Source organism: Girardinichthys multiradiatus, chromosome 11 (genome assembly GCF_021462225.1).
Source record: "Girardinichthys multiradiatus isolate DD_20200921_A chromosome 11, DD_fGirMul_XY1, whole genome shotgun sequence".
Lineage (NCBI taxonomy): Eukaryota > Metazoa > Chordata > Actinopteri > Cyprinodontiformes > Goodeidae > Girardinichthys > Girardinichthys multiradiatus.
In genome coordinates this window covers 2128662-2147725 of record NC_061804.1, presented here as the reverse complement: position 1 = coordinate 2147725, position 19064 = coordinate 2128662, and the positions used below count along the sequence as shown (strand labels likewise).

Genomic DNA, 19064 nt, shown 5'->3' with positions numbered 1-19064 from the left:
TAAAATTTTATTTGGATTAAAGGTCTTAATGAATGGACTAATCACAGTAAATGGCAAAATCTCGGCTTTCTGTGGCCGACTTCCTTTACCTTTTAGGCTTTAATCTGTCCATCACCTGATCTAAATCATCCCTTCATTTTCCTTTTCTAAAAACGGCTTCTATCGCCTCAGATTACCCGGGTTTCTTTCTGTTTCTGCGGCAGCTCGCTCACAGAAAGCCCCCCTTTTGTCCTAAACCATTTCTAAAAACACATTAACCTAATTATTTCCCCATTATTCATCAGATTATTTTTAAAAGATTGCTAAACAGGTCAGATATAAATTTACAGGATTTGAGCACAAAACTGGTTTTTATTTCTAAAACCAAACTGTGTTTTTGTTTAATCTGCACGTTAAACTCCTAATTGTAAAGCGGAGAAAAACTACTTTCAATGACTTTACCAACAATAATCAGAGTTATGTTTATATTTCGATTAAATAGCAAAAACACACAAAACATTGTAGCTTAATTTAGATTCTAATTTCCTTAAATACGCCGGATTGTTGACGTGAAACATTGTTTGACCAAAGCATTTTAATCGTGCTTTTTGCTATATTAAAATATAACATTTGTCAAAGTTTGTTTACTTAGATTTCTTTTATAATATTTGAGAAATAAATAAAAAACGTCAAACATGAATCGGAGCACCACTAAGGCGCTATATGAGGAACAAAATAAACGGGCAAATAAATGTATAATAAATTCATTAATCAATTTAAAAACGAGGACAAAAAATGCAAAATGTAACACAAGTCTATCAGAGGATGTAAACAAAATAAAGTGGGAAATAAATATGCTTTAAATATAATAAAAACATTAATATTGGCCTAAAGTATCAGAAACATGGGCCATTAAAGTAAAAAAATAACAAATTAGTATGACGAATACAATTAGAAAAATAACGATAAATAATATAAATAAATAAAATACAAGATATTTTCAGGACCCCGATTGTTTATTCAGAATAAAATTAAATGAAATATTTATACAGTAAATGAGTTGTGTGCGAAAAAAAACATGTAAACTCACTTTTTTATTATTATTGCTATCAATTTATTCGCATTTTTTGTAGTATCAAAAGCCTGATGTTGTGTTGTTACATCTAGGAAATAAAAGAAACGTCAAATTTATGCGAGACTGAGTTAGAACAAACAGCTCAGGAAGAAAACGTTGGATAAGTAAAACTGAAATCCAATGTCCTTTTAAAAAAAAAGGTTGTTTAAGAGAGTGAAGAAGATGCGGGAGGATGAAGACGGTGACCGGGTGGGAGGCAGCGGGGTAAGGGTGGGGGCGTCGTGACGTCATGGCGAGGCGTGCAGCAGAGCGCCGGAGGAGAAAACCAAGGCAGCGCTCCGCGGAGAATACCACAGCGGCGGTTACCGTGGACGCAGCGTCTTACGCACAGACCACGCTATATTGGATTTATTCAACACCTGCATGGGACACCGTGAGGCTTTTTCTCCTCTTTGTTTCTGTCTTCTACTGGGAACCAACTGGTGAGTACAGCAGCCGTCTTATCTTGCAAGATCAGCATATTTAAACTCACAATAGCTGACAGTTGGTTTTAGGGGTTTTATAAGCGTCCGATGATGGGAATATGAGCGGAAAATGATTTCAAACAAATAATGTCCTAATGAAACTGTGTTTGTTGGTGTTTAATTGGACATAAAATCAAAAATATATGATTTTATAGTTAAACTTGAGAGATTCAAGGGAAAATCTGGGTTAAAAAAAAAAAACGTTGTGTAGTCAAGTCTGCTCGGTCTGAACGGACAGAGGTCCGGTGAGTAAAGATTTACTGAGAACATAAAAGCAGCGAGCAGATTCCTGCAGATAAGAGGAGCTCTGTGTGTGAGAGAGAGAGAAAGTGTGTATTTAGCGTCTGGGCAAAAAGTAAACATGTTAGTGTGGGCCCAAGACATCAGGGCTGGATAAATTATGGAAAGACATTCATTGTGTGGCCGTTTGATACAGAGCTGCTGCTCAGTAAATGTCATTTATTTACCCTGCAGTTTGTTTGCACCCTATTCAGTCCAAATTGCTGTTTAAAATTTACTTTAAAACAGATTCACTTCAAACAGGTTTCGAGTTTAGGGCGAATACATGTAATAAACTGGATTTATTCTTTGGACCTGAAAATTAAAAACAAGTGTACGAACAAAATGAAAATATAATTCTTGTGTTTGGTTGTTTTTTAGCTCTGCTCATTTCGTTCTGTCTTTCAGGCATCTGGAATGGAGCTGAATCTGTCGAAGAATGTAATATCCTGTGGGGACCCAGGTATGGATTATCCTCTGCAGTTAAACATTTACATTTGGAGACATTTTTTTTAATGCAATCTTCATATTTAACCCTCCAGCGCTGAAGAGATATTGATGTTGGAGCAGAGTTACAAACAAATCCTATTTTCTTCCTTAAAACAAATTTATGTTGTGATATTTTGCTGCCGCAGTGAATGTTTCGAGTCGGTGCTGTGGTCAGAAATACACGCAGATATGCAGCATTATCAGATGGTCCTGTGCAAATAAACTAGCGCGGAAATCAAATGAAGAAGGGCATCATTTCATCCTGCAATGTGATGAATGCAAGCTGAGTTTATTTACTTTAAATTTCTTTAACAATCTGTATCATATTTAACTTAAAGAAAACACACCTTCTAAAGAGAGAGGGTTTAATTTCTGCTTTAGATTTAGCTTTATTTGTCTCTTTGATTTTGATTCTTTTTATCATAATTGCAACATCTTTTTGCTCAAATAAGCAGCACACCTTCTGGTTTTAAATAAAAAATATGCAGGATTTTGATTGAGTTTGCAATTCTTCTGCTCGGTATGCCGGATTTAGGCATTTATTTGCGCCTATAAGGACGGTTCCGAGTCGCCACGCAGTAGTACCCGCATTTGGTACCCACGCATTGCCGTTTCCTTCCTTCCTGCTTCCATTTTATATCCATAAGTCAAAACAATTGCATATCAGTTTATATCGGTTGCAGCTAAACATTTTTAATGAATTGTGGAGATAAGTAATTAGTAAAAATAACAAATCCTACCTGAAATTTTACGTAATTTAATTGTATATTAAGCTCTGAAAAATGTCTATAATAACCGGTTTCAATTTATTTTGGTCCTGTGCACCATTTGGAGCTGCTGACTCTTGTGAAACATGTTATGGAAGCTTGATAAAACCAAAAATAACTATAACGACCTCCTGCCATTTCTTTACAGTAGACTACAAGCAAAATATAGAAAATTACTAATAATGATACGAAACGTCCTATGGCACATGGTTTTATTTCTAGCCGAAAAAGCAGGGTACGAAACAGCCACATACAAAGGCACAAAATGGCGAAATATGCGAAAGGAGCAGAACCCACATAGATAATATCGATTTTAATTTTGTTTTAAATTTAAATACTTGCAAATAACACAATTGTATATTTCTGAAATGTTTCCATCTTTATATTCATAGCAAAAGCAAAAAACATGGATTTTAAATATAAGTTTGTTTCAAGGTGGTTTGCTGCCAGTGACGCCACAAGGTTGTATGGAGTCCTTTTACCACCACAGCTTCACAAGCATCTCTCGTTAATTGTGCAAACGAGATCATTCGGGTTTTAATCAGTGAATACTATGATGTGATCAGTCTCTTCACATGAATACAGCAGCTGGGAGAAAAGGGGGTAAGAAGGGGACATCTGTAAAGAAACTGTGCAGATAGAGTTGTCTCTCTCTTTTGGGGAGGCCAAGACTAAAAGGTAAAGATTATAATAACCAGGAGAGATTTTTGTGCAAACTGTTGCAGTTCTAGCAAGCTGCAATAATTATTAAACAAAAAAAATAGAATTAACTTAGGACTTTTAAAATAACTGTCAAGCTATAATAACTTTTCCTCTGATGAGAACAGTTATCATTGGAGGTGTGCTTTTTCATTTACATCCTAAAAGAAAATTACATTTATATTAAAAGGATCCTAAATTACCTTATTTTCTTATTTAAAAGATTGGGGGCAGAATCATAAATAAGGTCCTTCTTGATAAACTTAAAGATAAAGCATAGAAATGTCTCTATGATAAAACGTAGGCTGTCTTGGGGGCCCCTGCTGGCCTGGGGCAACCAAAGCACAGCCTTAGGTGGCTTACACCTCTGGTTCTGCCTGCAGTTGAACAGATACATCAAACAAGTGAAGAAATTAAAATCATGTAATATCTTTTCTGACGTTGCTGCATGTTTTACTTTAGTCCTGCACAGAAAATTGGGGTAACGTTATGTCGTTCTGCACACAAATCATGGCCATGCATAATGCAAACATGTCCAGAATCCCTGAGAAAACATGCATCTGTTGTTTCCAGTGTTGATGTAAGAGTTAAATGTAATAAAAGTTAAACACTGGTTCCTATCTTCTGGCACATCCATAAAACTATTAATATAAACATTTAAAGTTTAAAATATGTTTACATTTTCATTCAGAAAATTAATTAGCAAATTTTATAGTAAGTTAATTCTTGATTAACTTTAACTTTCAAATATCAAGTTCTGATATCTTTCTCTAAGCAGCTTCTTACTTCCTTTATGCCTCCAACCGGCTCTGCCTAAATTCAAACAGGACAGGTGCAGTAAACAAAAGTAAATTGTGTTATTTCTGCAAAAACATGGCAGTTCTGCAGAGAAAAGTGCACTGAGGCACTGACATACACATGTGAATCTCTCACCATAAAATGTATTGTTTAAAACTACTACTGCTCTTCAGAAAATGAATAGCTGAATGTTAAAGTAGGCTTGATTAGGTTGATTTTAAAGATGAAGATCTGAGAGAATTTGGGCTTTCTTGGGGACCCCCAGTTGGCTTGGGAAACCTAGGCAGCTGCTTACTTTGCTCGGGCCATCCTTGGTTGGAGTGGATATTTTTATGTTTTACTGAGATGATTATCAGAGTTAAATCAGTTCAACAAGAAATCGGTGTCTTTAGGGTTTTGATGCCCATTGGAGGCTGTTCTTAAGCACTGTTTGGATTTTTCTGTAGGATGTCAAAGTCCAGGTCAAACAGGCCTTGGCCTACGCAGGGAAACCATCACCAAGGCAATAATCGGCTCTGTCCTTCTCCAGTTACTCGCCGTGTCCAGTTACATCCCCGCTGCTGTTCTCCTTTTGAATTTCCTCCGCTTGCTTTGTTTGTTTCGGCCCACTGGTCAGCTCTGCTGCAGGCGCAGACAGAAAAACACAGCAAAGACTGTACTTTTAATTCTCCCCGTGTGTTTGCTTTGTGATTAATGGCACTCGCCCAGTTTATTTGTACATTACAGAGAGGAGAGAGAAAAAAGTATGAGTGTTTGCGCTGCCACTGGACCTTTAACCTGTCCTGCCGGATGGAAAGGCTTTTGAACTCATCCATCACATGCAAAAGTGGAGGAGAAGGACACGGGCCGGGATGGAGACTGAGTCGAGGAGGCTCCGTGTATTTAGATTACCCCCATCTATCAGCCCGCAGAGGAAAGGTGGAAATCACAAGAGCTCCAGGGTGGCTGTAAATCCCATAATACTCCAGTGGATATCTAGAAAGTCACTGGGTTTATTGGGATTTTTTTGTTCACTGAGCAGTGAGCTACTTTATAAAATGAGTAGATTTGCTATCTGGGGGATTCTATGGAGGGCCAATCCTGCCATAAATAAAGAAATGCAGAAATAAATAAATGACTCAATAAAATAATTACTGGGCCAAAAAGTAGCTAGAAATATAAATTAATTTGCCATTAAATGCAACAAAATAATAAAAAGAAGAGATTTAATCAATAATTTATCAGTTTATCAGATATAAATATATATATATTTCTATTTTAATCAACTATTTTTATTTAAACTACTAATTTCCAATCATATATTTTTTCTTGAAATCTATATTTTCCCTTGTTTATGTAATACAAGTGAATTTATCGCTCTTTTTTTCGTACCCCTTTTATTTATTTCAAATTTATTACCACTCAAATATATTTAAAACGTGTTTTTTCCTCAACAAATATTATTTTTCAAATTATTTTACTGTCTTTTTATTTCTTAGGCACTGATATATTTCCCCCTCTAATATACCCCTGTAGATAGCGCTGTTAGAGTCAACAGTATCCTGCTGGCTCTAACTAGCTATGTTTACATGCACAAAATTTCACAATCGGACTGAAATGTATTCGAACTAAAAACAAAAAAATAATAGGATTGCACAAATTTATATGGTCACGCAATCAATCAGTCCGTTCATGATGTGCGTTTATATGCACATGGCTTTATTCAGAATCGAACCACTGAAATGTGCAGAGTTATCAAATTTCCCTAAAAAAACAGAAGACGAAGTATTACCGTCTTTGCTGAACAACAAAAAATAGCAAACAGAGCAGTAGTGCAGCACTTCGCTTGTCTTCTGAGTGCTCAGGAGGGAATCACACCAGGTTCTAATCACGGTTGAGACGTTACTGAACTCACTTACTAAACTACGGGCTCAGCAACACATGCTACTGGTCTATCTGCATTACAAGATGAGAGAGTGAAATAAAATAGGCATCCTTCAAAGTTCATGTGATGCCTTAAAATTTAGCGCTGGTGGCCCTTCCTCCACCAAAGACCAGAAAACAGTGAGGGGAACGTGGGGCACACATGTGCACTCGGGTCAGCTTGCCTCATTCAGAATAAAGCGATCCTGTCAGGCCTTCACATGCATATCGATCAGATTGTCAATCGGCATGAACCACCCCTCTCAGTCGGTTTACAATATCATTCGGATCCTGCCTAATTCGATCAGAATATTCTGACTGAAATGTTTACATGACACGTTTTTAGTCTGATCGGCCGTTTATTCCGATTACTTATGTCCATGTAAACGTAGCTACTGAGAGAATACTTCAGTTTGCCGAAGTACTAAGAGGAAGTCACGGTTACTGACATGTTTTCTAAATAAAAGCATCTCTTCATTTTATTATTTTGTTGCATTTCATGGCATTTATATTTCTAGCTACCTTTTGGCCTAGTAATTATTTTATTGAGTGATTTATTTATTTCTGCATTTATTTTTTATTTTCTTTAAGGCAGGATTGGTCCTCCATAGCGTGCAGCATCTTCTCTTATTTTAACAATAAGTAATTTATATTAATGCGTGTATTCATTTATTTGAACTTTTTGGTTTCTTGCTCCAGTGTTTTGGTTTTTTAATTGTTTTCTGAACCAAATCTTGCCAGAAATCCATTTTTTGCACCGGGTTAAAAGCTCTCGTTGTGCGTGGAGGATTACGGTTTGTGGTTAAAGGGACAGTAGCGCCATTATAACATGCTGACAACAAAATCTCTCCTTTAACCATCGCAAACTAGTGATTCTGGTTTATGTAACAAATTGTATTTCGTTTTATGAAATCGATTCCTTTGGCAGGCCTGCGCAGGTCGCACATATGAGCTCCCTGTCAATGAAACACGCTCCGCGCAGGGAGGAGGTGAAAGCCTGGGGTAAAAAGGCAAGCGGTTGTTGAAATCTTGTGTAATTGTGTTCGGCCCCTTCGGGTGTGTTTTCCGGTTGGACGGGGATCCTATGTCAGAAGTCTCTGTCATACAAAGGCCAGGGAAGCTGCAGACTGGCGCCGGTGACTCCCCAGCTTTCAGACGCATGTGGATCACACGCAGGCCGACATGCAAGAGAGTCAGAGGACTAATTAATCTCATACATGTAGGACCAATACGTTATATAATCAACCTGCAAGAAGTTTTTTTAGGAGTAGCTCTGCCGTTTGTCGCATGCATGGCGTGTGTATAACTGGAACAGATATACACACGCATTTAAGCTACACAGGCGCGCACAAAAGTCAGCAGGATCATAACCAAACAGAACAAAACATGCCTAGATATAAAAACATAAAGTGATCCTCATGGTGGTTTATATTAGATAAAACTCATTTAAGTTTTCACAAAGTTGGATTGATAATAAATAAGCGTTTCATATCAGAGCCTGACAGACGGCCTGAGCAGAATTTAATTTGGGAGTGCCTCTAAGTCATCTATCTATCTATCTATCTATCTATCTATCTATCTATCTATCTATCTATCTATCTATCTATCTATCTATCTATCTATCTATCTATCTATCTATCTATCTATCTATCTATCTATCTATCTATCTATCTATCTATCTATCTATCTATCTATCTATCTATCTGTCTCTGTCTGTCTATCTGTCTGTCTGTCTGTCTGTCTGTCTATCTATCTATCTATCTATCTATCTATCTATCTATCTATCTATCTATCTATCTATCTATCTATCTATCTATCTATCTATCTATCTATCTATCTATCTTCTATCTATCTATCTATCTATCTATCTATCTATCTATCTATCTATCTATCTATCTATCTATCTATCTATCTATCTATCTATCTATCTATCTATCTATCTATCTATCTATCTATCTATCTTACTCTTTACGTACAGTAACAGTGTGCTGTAACTGTACCACAGCTCAGATACGAGCAACAGAAATTAATAAACTAAAGCAGCAACATTAAATTATAACTCTAGTAACATAACTGTCAGAATTGATTTGGTTTGTTTAAACATTGTGAAAGCTTTTAGATTTTATCTTATGGTATTTGATGTTAATTATTAAGGATTTTTTTTTTTTCAAATCAGCATTTTCAAAAATAGTTCAAGGTCAGATTTGACTACAAACAACAACAACAACAACAACAAAAATCCTGAGATACTGTTTGAAAATTCAAGGGCTCCTGGGGGGCCCCTGTTGGCCTGGAGACTCTGGGCAGAGGCTTACATCACCTATGGCTCAGGCTGGCTCTACCTAAAGTCAAACTGGTGCACTAAACAAACTGACAGAAATTATGGAAACCTGAATATTTCTTCTGCAGCTGCAGCATGATTGAGTCCATTCCAGCACCATTTGAGAGCCCAAACCATCTGGCCAAAAGCTCTGCAGTTCTGCACACAAAACATGGTTGTTCTGCAGAGAAAAGTTCGCTGTGTGGCACTGCAGTCATACGATTTTCAGTGTTGATCTAAATGGCAAATGCAAATAAAAGTCACACCATAAAGCCACATTTTCTGAAACCACTATCTGAAAATGAGCCAAACAATAAAGTGGCATCAATCTGAAACTATGTGCAGTCTGAAACTGCACATAAAGATGAGTTGCTCTTTGCAACACAAATTAAGCACCAAAAAACTCACTTTATACATGAAAAGGGAGAATTTTCACTAAATGTGTCAGCCAATACAACTCTGTAAACCTCCTGGTGTTGCATTTTAAACACATACAGACTCTAGAGGGCCCTTCAAACACTACACATCTGTGTTTTTGTTTTGGTTTTATTTTCCTTATTTAGATCAGAAAAAGAAATTTGAAAATCAGACTTTTTCAGCCATTGCTCCCATCTAAATTCAGCCAAAGATGAAAGTCATGCTTGATTTTGATCACATTTGGACATCAGTAAATGTCTTTTCACCTTTAACATTTCACCTACAATTTCATGTGTTTTAGATATCTAGAGGTCCATTCAGTGAAACTGTTCCCAGACCAGCAAGACAATAACTAAACAAAAAAAACAATGAAAGGAAAAAGTTTAAAAAGTTGTTTATATATATACATATGTATAAAAAAAATGTATTTTGCTTGAAGTGGACAAGGAAATAAATATGGGGTCTTTTCTTATCAGCCAACCCCATGAATAGGTGAACTAAGCAGCTGCTTCAGGCCTACACACCAACAGGGGGCCCCCAAGAGCACTAGAACTGTCACCAAGTTGGGTTTCACAGATGTACATTATAGCTACAGCTTTTATCTTTGATGCATTAGTGGAGATTGCACAAAACAAAACTCACCATTTATGATTTTTAACATGTTAAATGTAAATCAACGTTGTCGTGAAGAACTGTTTCAGAGTAAAATATTTTGTTGCAGAACAGCTACGTATTAGAAATAGCTAGCTTCTTTTTTTACTCCACCTTTTTATATGACACAATCAGCTGAACTGCAGAAGTAAAGAAAAACTACACCAACCTATTGCATTCTTCTGAAAGAGGATATTTTTTGAGATTTTATGATTCGTTAAAGTAGGTAGACCAAAGGCATACAAGAGCTGCTGCTTAGGACCTCCATGCCACCAGGGGGCCCCCAAGAGCACTTGACTTATCACACAGAAAGTAGCTCTAAAGACTTTGTATCAGTTTATCAAGAATGAGCAGAATTGTAAAGTCATCTCAAAGGTTTATGGATGTAAAACGGCTCATTTTATTTATACACAGTTTGAAGCTCACGATTTAATGTCACTCTACTGTCATCATTTCTGTTTCTCCCGTCTGGTCTAGAGTCAGATCTCATCCACAATGTGATTGCAGACTAATCAATTACTAAATTACAATTGTCCACATGTGCTTGTAAAATCGACTAGTTTTGTTGTCCCCTTACTTCCTGACTCTACTCAGTCTGCTTTTAAACGACGCACCGCAGACATGACCGCCAAATGAAATGAGTCGAAGAAAAAGCCTTGTCTTCACGAGTTTTTTATTTAATAAATAATATCTCAACCAGTAGACAATAGACAATTTCATGCAAACCAGTTTGGACAATTTAAAAGGTTTGTTACTGCAGGTATGATGGCTGTTGGGTGATGGATTTAACTGGAAATGGGGCCCAAGATCAAATTCTGCTGCAGCCCTCAAACAATCCAGAGCTTGAATATGACAAAGAACTGTTAAGGAAAAGCTTCAGGGTATATACATTATATATTAGGATAGAATATATATATTAAAATCCACTCTTCGAAATGGGCATGGTCTATAGGCTCCACACGGAAAATAAATGTTACATGCTTTCCAAATGCATTAGCTGCCTTAATAAATGGCTCTAAGTCTTTTCCAGTACAACATGATGATTTTTGTAAAATCCGATCTCCATTCAGAGATGAAATTCTAATTTTCGCTACTTCATGACTTCTAAGTATGGGCGTGTAAAATGTTTAAATGTGGATCTTTACGCGCTTTGCTGTTTAGCTGCTGCTCCTTAATTTTACTGGGTCAGAGAAGATATATCCAAGGGGAGAGCACCAGTAAAATGGATCTGGCCTGCACCACATCACTCCAGGCTGTTTTGTGTGCATCAGCGCCAACAAGACGGACTGAGGTCAAATGTGCCACCCTCAGTAGCTTCATCCAAGCGCAACCTTTTAGCGGTTCATTAGTCATACTGCGAGTGGAAGGGAGTATTTCACATTATAGCGCGTAAAGTTGGAGTTCATGTGGATGAGTTTTTGCTAAATCCGATCGTAAATTAGTTGTTTAGACAATCAACAGCTGTCAAAAACAATATGGTGTCCTCTCATCTGTGACACTGTTCACAGCCCTTCAGCAGTAGAGTGAGATCTAATGTTCCATTCATCATCTCTGACAGTGAATCAGTGCGCTGAGGGCAGCTCCTGTCAAAGCGCAGCGCTCATCATTCATAGGACACAATAAACTCCACATCATCGTGCGCTTTTCTCACAGAGGGAACAGTAACAGGGCAGGCCTGTGGTGGTGGAGGACAAATGTTTATTCAGCTCAGCACATATCCGAGATATTATACAAATGTGCGTGTAAAATTTGTAAAGGAACGCACCCAAATATGAATTTAACGCGCACAAAAACGGTTTGAAACGCGCGCTTCCGATTACTTACCAGGGAAGTTTTATGGATCAGTGGCGAGACCGAGAGGGAAACTGAAAAAATATTTATGAATTTAAGAAATGAGAAGCAACAAGTTGCAACATGAATTCATTTATTATATGCGTATATTTGGTGTCATTTATAAAATACCCATTCATATAAATCCGATTATTTCATTTTGTTTTATTGCACAAGGATTATCAGTGCCCACCTAACCACGTGGCCACGCCTGTAAAAGAGATCCATAAAGCGCACCTTAGAACATTGCAAATAATAGAAATAATAGTCATAAAATACAAACAAAGGAAATCTGCTACCAATATTTACGTTCATTTCCGGGCGAGCAAAAATGACTCTCAAATTAGCAGGGCATTCATTTAATTTAATTTGACGTCAAACTGTCTTGTCTGGGTAGATGTTATCTGGCTGCGCGCAGGTTGTGGGTTGGACTATTCATCGTGGGGAGGTTTTGTGCAGGAGATGGGTGGATCTGTTGTGTGAGTGTCGGAGCTTCCTCTCGGTCAGAGCGCGCAGAAGTTTTTCCGTGGAGCGGAGGGCGCACCTAGCAGTCATTGCTCCAAAAAAAGGGACGAGTGACTTTTTTTTTTAATTATATAAACTTTGTTCTTTTCTGAGGAAAAAACTGAACCTCTCGTGGAATTCCTCACTGTGTGTTTCGGCCGCTCATGTCGCGCTGTGTTCCTCCCAGCGGGTGGATCTTCGGTCACGTAGCTGCTGCAGAGCAGGACTTACCCAGTTTCTCATTTTCACGCATCCTTCTCTTTAAGGTGGCATGAATTTGGACAGAATCTCGGAGGCAGTGAGAGCCGCGCCGCCCCGTGACGTGGCCGCCGCGTTTCATTTACAGAGACCTTCTGAGGGCAGCCGGGAAACTTTAGAGAACTCAAGCAGCGAGTCCTCAGACGCAGAGCTGGCAGGTAGATACAACCAAATGGCTTTCAGCTACTCTAATTTGTCTTATGAATCCTTATAAAGTATATATTTGCAGACTGGCATTCTTTGCATATGAATGCTGCAGAAAATGCAGTAGTAATTTGTGTGTGCATGCGTAAAATGCACCTAAACCTTCAGCGGAACACTAATTTGGTGTCCTCTGAGCACAAGCAGAGAGGGTTCCGTTTTGGTGCAGTTACACCCATTTATTTTTTTTGTTCCTGCCGCTGACTGAACCAATCACTTGGCAGGATCCCGGACTGTGTCACGGAAAAATTTGCGGAACAGTCTGGCCTCCAGTCAGTGAGCGTATTAAACAAACTCTAAATTCCGGGGGCCCCTCCATCAATCTAAACCAGAAGCCAAAAGGTCTCTAATAAACACAACACAAAAGGCTTGTTTTTCTTCCACGTCTCCGACGAAGAAAACGTTCATTTGTCTGTTTTATTAGATGAGTCATAGAGTTAAAGTAAAAATTATGTTTTTTTCTTAAACTTTTGGATCCACTTTTGAGGCGATTCCCTGTTTGTGACTGGCTGACCTTTGCATGTGAAGCCCCTCTCTGTTTCAAACATGTTATCAGCTGGAAGATTTGAGTGGCCTGATCTCGTGGTAAAGATTTCATAAGAACCGAGTCAGTTGTAAATGGCAGACATGTGCAAATCTTTAGTTGTAAACCTTCGATCCTCTGATGAAGATATTTATAAAAGGTTCACTCTCCCCGCTCCTCAAAACCCTTTGCTGTTTTGCAACTCACGAAACGTCCCTGCGAAAAATCTTTCACTCTGACAGAACCAGCTCAGATCGCATCAGTTGCATGAACGGGATCCAATCTGCGCCGCAGTTCACGGTTTCTGTTTTTGTTTTGTTTCCCGCAGAAAAGGAGCGGAGCGCTGAGCACAGGAGCGATGACGGGTGCGCGGAGGACCCCAAGAAGAAGAAGCAGCGGCGGCAGCGGACTCACTTCACCAGCCAGCAGCTGCAGGAGCTGGAGGCCACCTTCCAGAGGAACCGCTACCCGGACATGAGCACCAGGGAGGAGATCGCCGTGTGGACCAACCTGACCGAGGCCAGAGTGCGGGTAAGAGGCCTGAGGGGGCTGTGCGTAAAAGCGGAGCCATTTTGAAAACATCTTTACGCATCAATGTATTATGAAATTAAACGTTCTTAAAACAGTATATTGTGTATTTTATTTTATCACAGAAGCAAAACTAGTGGCTGTGTGTTTCTGCCATTGGATGTGCGTTAGCGCCATATAACCTGCTTATTTTGAGTTTTTAAGGCAAATTTAGGCGTCTGAATTTTTATTTCGGATCGTGGCAGCGTTAGTGACATTTATATCCCATTATATATATTTCGGTTCAAGTTTTTTTTACCCTTTATGACGTTAAAGGGCTTTGTTGTTCCGCTTTTTCCTGAAAGTTTTATGTTCTCATTGACGTTAAAACCCAGCTTCTCACTCTAAGTCAATTTCGTGTGCAAAGTTTACGCGTTAAATATGCGATTTAAAGAAGAAGCTGGAAGTGTAATGATGGCAGATTTTAAATTAGAGACACTCCAGACTGTCAAAACCCAGAGCTAAATATTGCGTCATGAGGACGCGTGTTTAATGCACCAACTGTGGACACAATAAAACCAAATGTTTACGTTCACACATACTGAGGAGAATTAAAAACGAAGCTTTGTTGAAGATAATGTGCTCTTTGTGATGGTGCATCAGAGCTGCTTATGGAGACAGGATTATTTAGCCTTTGATTATTTTTACAGTGTGGATCCTTGTATCCGGACAGCGTATATGTCAGCAAATCTACAGCTTTGGAATATTTGAATTATAAGATTTTCTGTTTGACGTTCAGATGCCCCTTGATTTCATATGTTAGCTCGTTTTTACGCACGGCTATTTGCGTGTTCTGGCTTGTTTTAACAAAATAAAACCTGCCTTCAAAAGCAAACAATCCCAGTTGGTTTTCATTTACAGCAACCGGCGCCTAACCCTATGCCAAAGTTGCATAAAAATGCATACAAATGTTTCAATGGCGTAAAAGGGGAAAACCCCTAACGACTTTTTAGGCTGGATTTTAATGCTAGGGGCCAACTAGAGTCATTCCTCTCTGTCAGAGCTGCAGTTTTTTTCTGAGGAATAAAAAGAAAAAGCTAGATATTTCTGTGGATGCGTAAAAACATGACATTTTGAATTATTTACATTATTTTAGGTGGTTAGAGGCTGAATATAGTTAAAGAAAATGTTATTTATTTTTATTTTAATCGCATAGCCAATGAGGTTTGCTTAGTTTGGTTTTCTAACAGGATTTGGTTTTTTTTTATCTGTGAATGCAGCCTTCTTGTCCTTCGCGGCTCTGCGGACCTGGTTTCGGATCTAAATCCACTCCATCTGACGGCTCCACTCCTAAACCGTTTTAGCTATGAATTAAAAATGATTTCGCAAAGTGCCGTCAGACACTGGCGCATATTTTGTCGCGCTTCTGATTCATCCGCAGTCCCTCCTGTTCTGCTGTAAACATGTTGGTTTTATTCAAGTCAGCAGAGTCACCCAGTGCTCATTTTACCTCAAGAAGCGCAAACTCTGCTTTTATTTCGCAGGAAGATTATTGATGCCTTCAGAATAAATTACTTTTAATCAAAATGTGGTATTAAATCATTTTTGTTAAAACTTAAAAAGCGTATTCTTTAAACAGTGTCAACTTTAGATGAAATGTAAGAGCCTGCTAAAAACGCATGCAAACAAACATAAAGCAGCAGTTTGGAGCAAAGCAACGCGCTTCTTGTTTATTATCCGATTCTTTGCGCATTTTTCTTTGCAAATACACCGTTTTAGATGCAGACTAAAGGTTCGCTGAGCCGATTTATTGTGATTGTATATATTATAATTTTAACTGAACTAAATTTAATTCAGGACAACTATTTTTCCTGAAAGTCGAATTCGATGTGATCATTAAAAAATCATTTTGTGTAATTTAATACAAAAAATAGATTTTATTGGATATTTGTTGCGTTTCAGACACGATCCGCAGCACAAATAAATCATTCAAATTGTCTAGACTGGCTTTGTTATTTTTTATAAAAAAATTAAACAGATGTTGATGCTTTAATTAAATCTGGGATTGCGAGATGAAATGTGGATTTTTGGATGTTGGTGTTTTATTCAGCCCTAGAAATATTAACCAACTGGAGTTCTAATTAGATTCTGGTCTCTGGTATATTGCCTATATGTTTTTTTTTCTTTTTATTTTCTTTCTGTTTGACCAACTTTATAGTTTGCGTTAATTTATTAATTAATTGATTATTAATTGTTGAACTAGTTTTGAAAAACTGGGCATCTTTCACGGGTGACAAAAGTTAAACAGTGCTTTATAATTCGAAAAAACATAAGAAAAATATAATAAATAAAACAGAGATTTAAAAAGTACCATATTCTTATAGAATAACAAAACGAAAACGTGGTCTAAAAACAAATCTCTTTCGCTGTTTTAAATGAGTCAGCAAATTTCCAAATATAAGCTAGTCACAGTCAAGGTGCGAGTGCGTGGAATGAGCAACCCCACGGGGTTTAAAACAGCTCTAAGGGACGTAACGGACACACAATCTGCGCCTGATCTAAAAAAGATACCCACTCAGGAGCTTCATCCATGCAAACGTTAGCAGCTGGATTATTATTATTATTATTAAATGGTTAGTGAAAAGAAATTCGCCATAGCTTAGTTTTTATCTAAAGTGCACACTTGCAATTAAAGAAAATGATAACCCGTTGATCGTTTTTCATATTTTCTTTATTTTTATTTAAAAGATGCTTGGTAGTCATTCAAATGAGAAAAGCTAAATGAATTAGGAATAATCTTCCTTTCACTGCCTGAACCGAAGTTGCTTGTCTCTGCATTAGAACAGCGTGTTTAAGCGCATCTTCTGAGAGGAAAAACATGGATTTCAGTCATCCAGCAGTAATGCACATTTTTTTTACCAATTAGCAATGTATGATCATCTGACTTTGTTTAAGGTCGGGTTGTAATGCATGTTATTGGACCTGAATGGGACTGTATAATTGGATTGATATGAACTGATCTGGACTGAATGTGGATTATATGTAAGCGCATCTGAACTGGGCATGTTTGTAAAGTGCGCTCAGATAGCATCTGTTCTGATTTGGCGCTATATAAATAAGCTGAGTCGGACTGAATAGTGTAGCTGTTAGAAGGAGGGATACACTTGTAATGCTTCATCCACTCCCACACCCGTGTTGCTTTTTATTCCCACTGTAACGCGTGTGTACCTTGCAGGTGTGGTTCAAAAACCGCCGGGCCAAGTGGAGGAAGCGGGAGCGGAACCAGCAGATGGACCTGTGTAAGAACAGCTACCTGCCGCAGTTCAGCGGCCTCATGCAGCCCTACGACGACATGTACCCGGCCTACACCTACAACAACTGGACCAACAAGGGCCTGACCCCCGCGCCCCTCTCCACCAAGAACTTCACCTTCTTCAACTCCATGAGCCCGCTCACCTCGCAGTCCATGTTCTCGGCGCCCAACTCCATCTCCTCCATGACCATGGCCTCCGGCATGGGACACTCCGCGGTACCGGGGATGCCGGCCCCGGGCCTCAACAACATCAGCAACCTGAACGGCATCGGTACCTCCGGCATCAACTCGGCCATGTCCTCCTCGGCGTGTCCGTACGCCCCTCCCGGCTCGCCGTACAGCGTTTACCGGGACACATGTAACTCCAGTCTGGCCACCCTAAGACTCAAGTCCAAACAGCACCCCACGTTTGGATACAGCGGCTTGCAGAGCCCCGGGTCCAGCCTCAATGCTTGTCAGTACAACAGCTGACGGGCCCGACGGGGGCCCTTGAATGTTATGCGTCCAGATATTATTATATATGAACGGGCTACGGACAACTCAACTGGATCACTTGCGATCGTTTTTTCCATAGAAGAGAAAAAATGAATTATGCGGGTTTTATGTTTACCAATGAACTAGCAGAGCAATTTAAACATCCAGGTTTTTGGATCTTTTTTAAATAATGAAGAGGTGTTACATTGCAGCATTGTAAATATTTAAATGTAAATATATATACAGGTCTAACATAAGAAACAAACTGGGATTCTTTTTCATGTACTGCTTTCTGTGCTGGTCTTTGGCTCCATTTCGTACCAATGCACTTAAACCATTTAATTATGAAGATAAACAATCTTAAAAGATATCTTCAAATTCCATTCATTATTTAATATAGTTAGGTTTTTTTTTTGTTTTGTTTTTTTGAAAACGTTGTGCGACCTGTTTTCATTTATTTTGTTTCTGAACGTATCACCAGGCGGTTCCATTTCGTACCTGATAAAGTCAAGGAAATTATCAATAATATAGAGGTGGGAAATGGCAAAGAAATCAATAGCAAAAAACTGTCAAAAAGCCAAAAAGTAGTTACGAAACGGCGCAGCATCCCTTGCGGCTCCATTACGTACCCAAAAATGCGGCACGAAATAATGAAACTGTGAAGGAACGAAATACCCAGCACCTCTTGTGGCTATAATTTGTATCCTTCAAAATGACAGGTACGAAATGGTGCCCTAAGAGGCGCTGGTAGTTTTGCTCTCTGTGCAGTTTTGGTCGTTTTCAGGTAAGAACGAAGTGAACTAAAAAGAAAAAAAAAATGGCAGAGAGGTGTTATGACCAGCAATTCAATTCAAACCAGTTAATTTATACAGCACCAGTTCACAATTTCCCACCAAACATTGGGTACAAAACGACCAAAGCTACAAAAGTACGACATTGTAAAAAAAACGGGCGAAATGACCAGCAGCCCTTGCTTGCTTTTAAAGTGGAGTTGGGAAGATTTAAAAGAAAAAAACACATAAATAAATAAAGTTAAGCTTAATGAAACCAAAGCATAAAGGAGAAAAAAGAAGAAATCTTGACGTTATTGTACATATTTTATAAATGGTTGTGTGCTTTCAGCGGGGTGCCTCCGACCTCGTTGACTCCATCATTGCTTCTCATTTTTTGCTGAAAGAAAAAAAAAAACCATATGTTTAACTTGACGTGCTTTGTACCATAATGTAAGACTGTGCAGAAGTTATTTAGCCTGACCTGTATATAAAAAAGTGATTCAAAGTTCTCATGTGCTTAATGTAACATGTCTGTTTGAATAAATCCAAAGAAAAGAGGTTTATTTCAACTATATGTTTTAATTGAGTTTTTGTCTAACGAGACTCGTTAGAATAAACAGCAGGTTAATCAATCAGGGTTGAAATGATAATTTGTTGCTACAGATGTTAATCTGTGCTTTCCGTTTGTTTATAGAGATGCAACAGACTCCATGATCGTTTTAGACTAAATATAAAGCTTATTGTATTACTTTTTTCTAATGATCCTCTTAATATAGAGCGC

General features: G+C 38.3%; 1 protein-coding gene across 2 annotated transcripts; it reads left to right on the top strand.

Annotated features, from left to right (window-relative positions):
• Positions 1–1391: 1391 nt before the first annotated feature.
• Positions 1392–18852, top strand: pitx1 (paired-like homeodomain 1). 2 transcript variants are annotated; one of them, XM_047378356.1, is made up of 5 exons: positions 1392–1536; positions 2266–2320; positions 12501–12650; positions 13545–13747; positions 16959–18852. In XM_047378356.1, the coding sequence occupies exons 2-5, from the start codon at positions 2275–2277 to the stop codon at positions 17505–17507; spliced, it is 948 nt and encodes a 315-aa protein (XP_047234312.1). In that variant the 5' UTR covers positions 1392–1536; positions 2266–2274; the 3' UTR covers positions 17508–18852. The 2 variants fall into 2 exon arrangements, with proteins under 2 accessions (XP_047234312.1, XP_047234313.1); XM_047378357.1 differs by lacking the exon at positions 12501–12650.
• Positions 18853–19064: the final 212 nt, after the last annotated feature.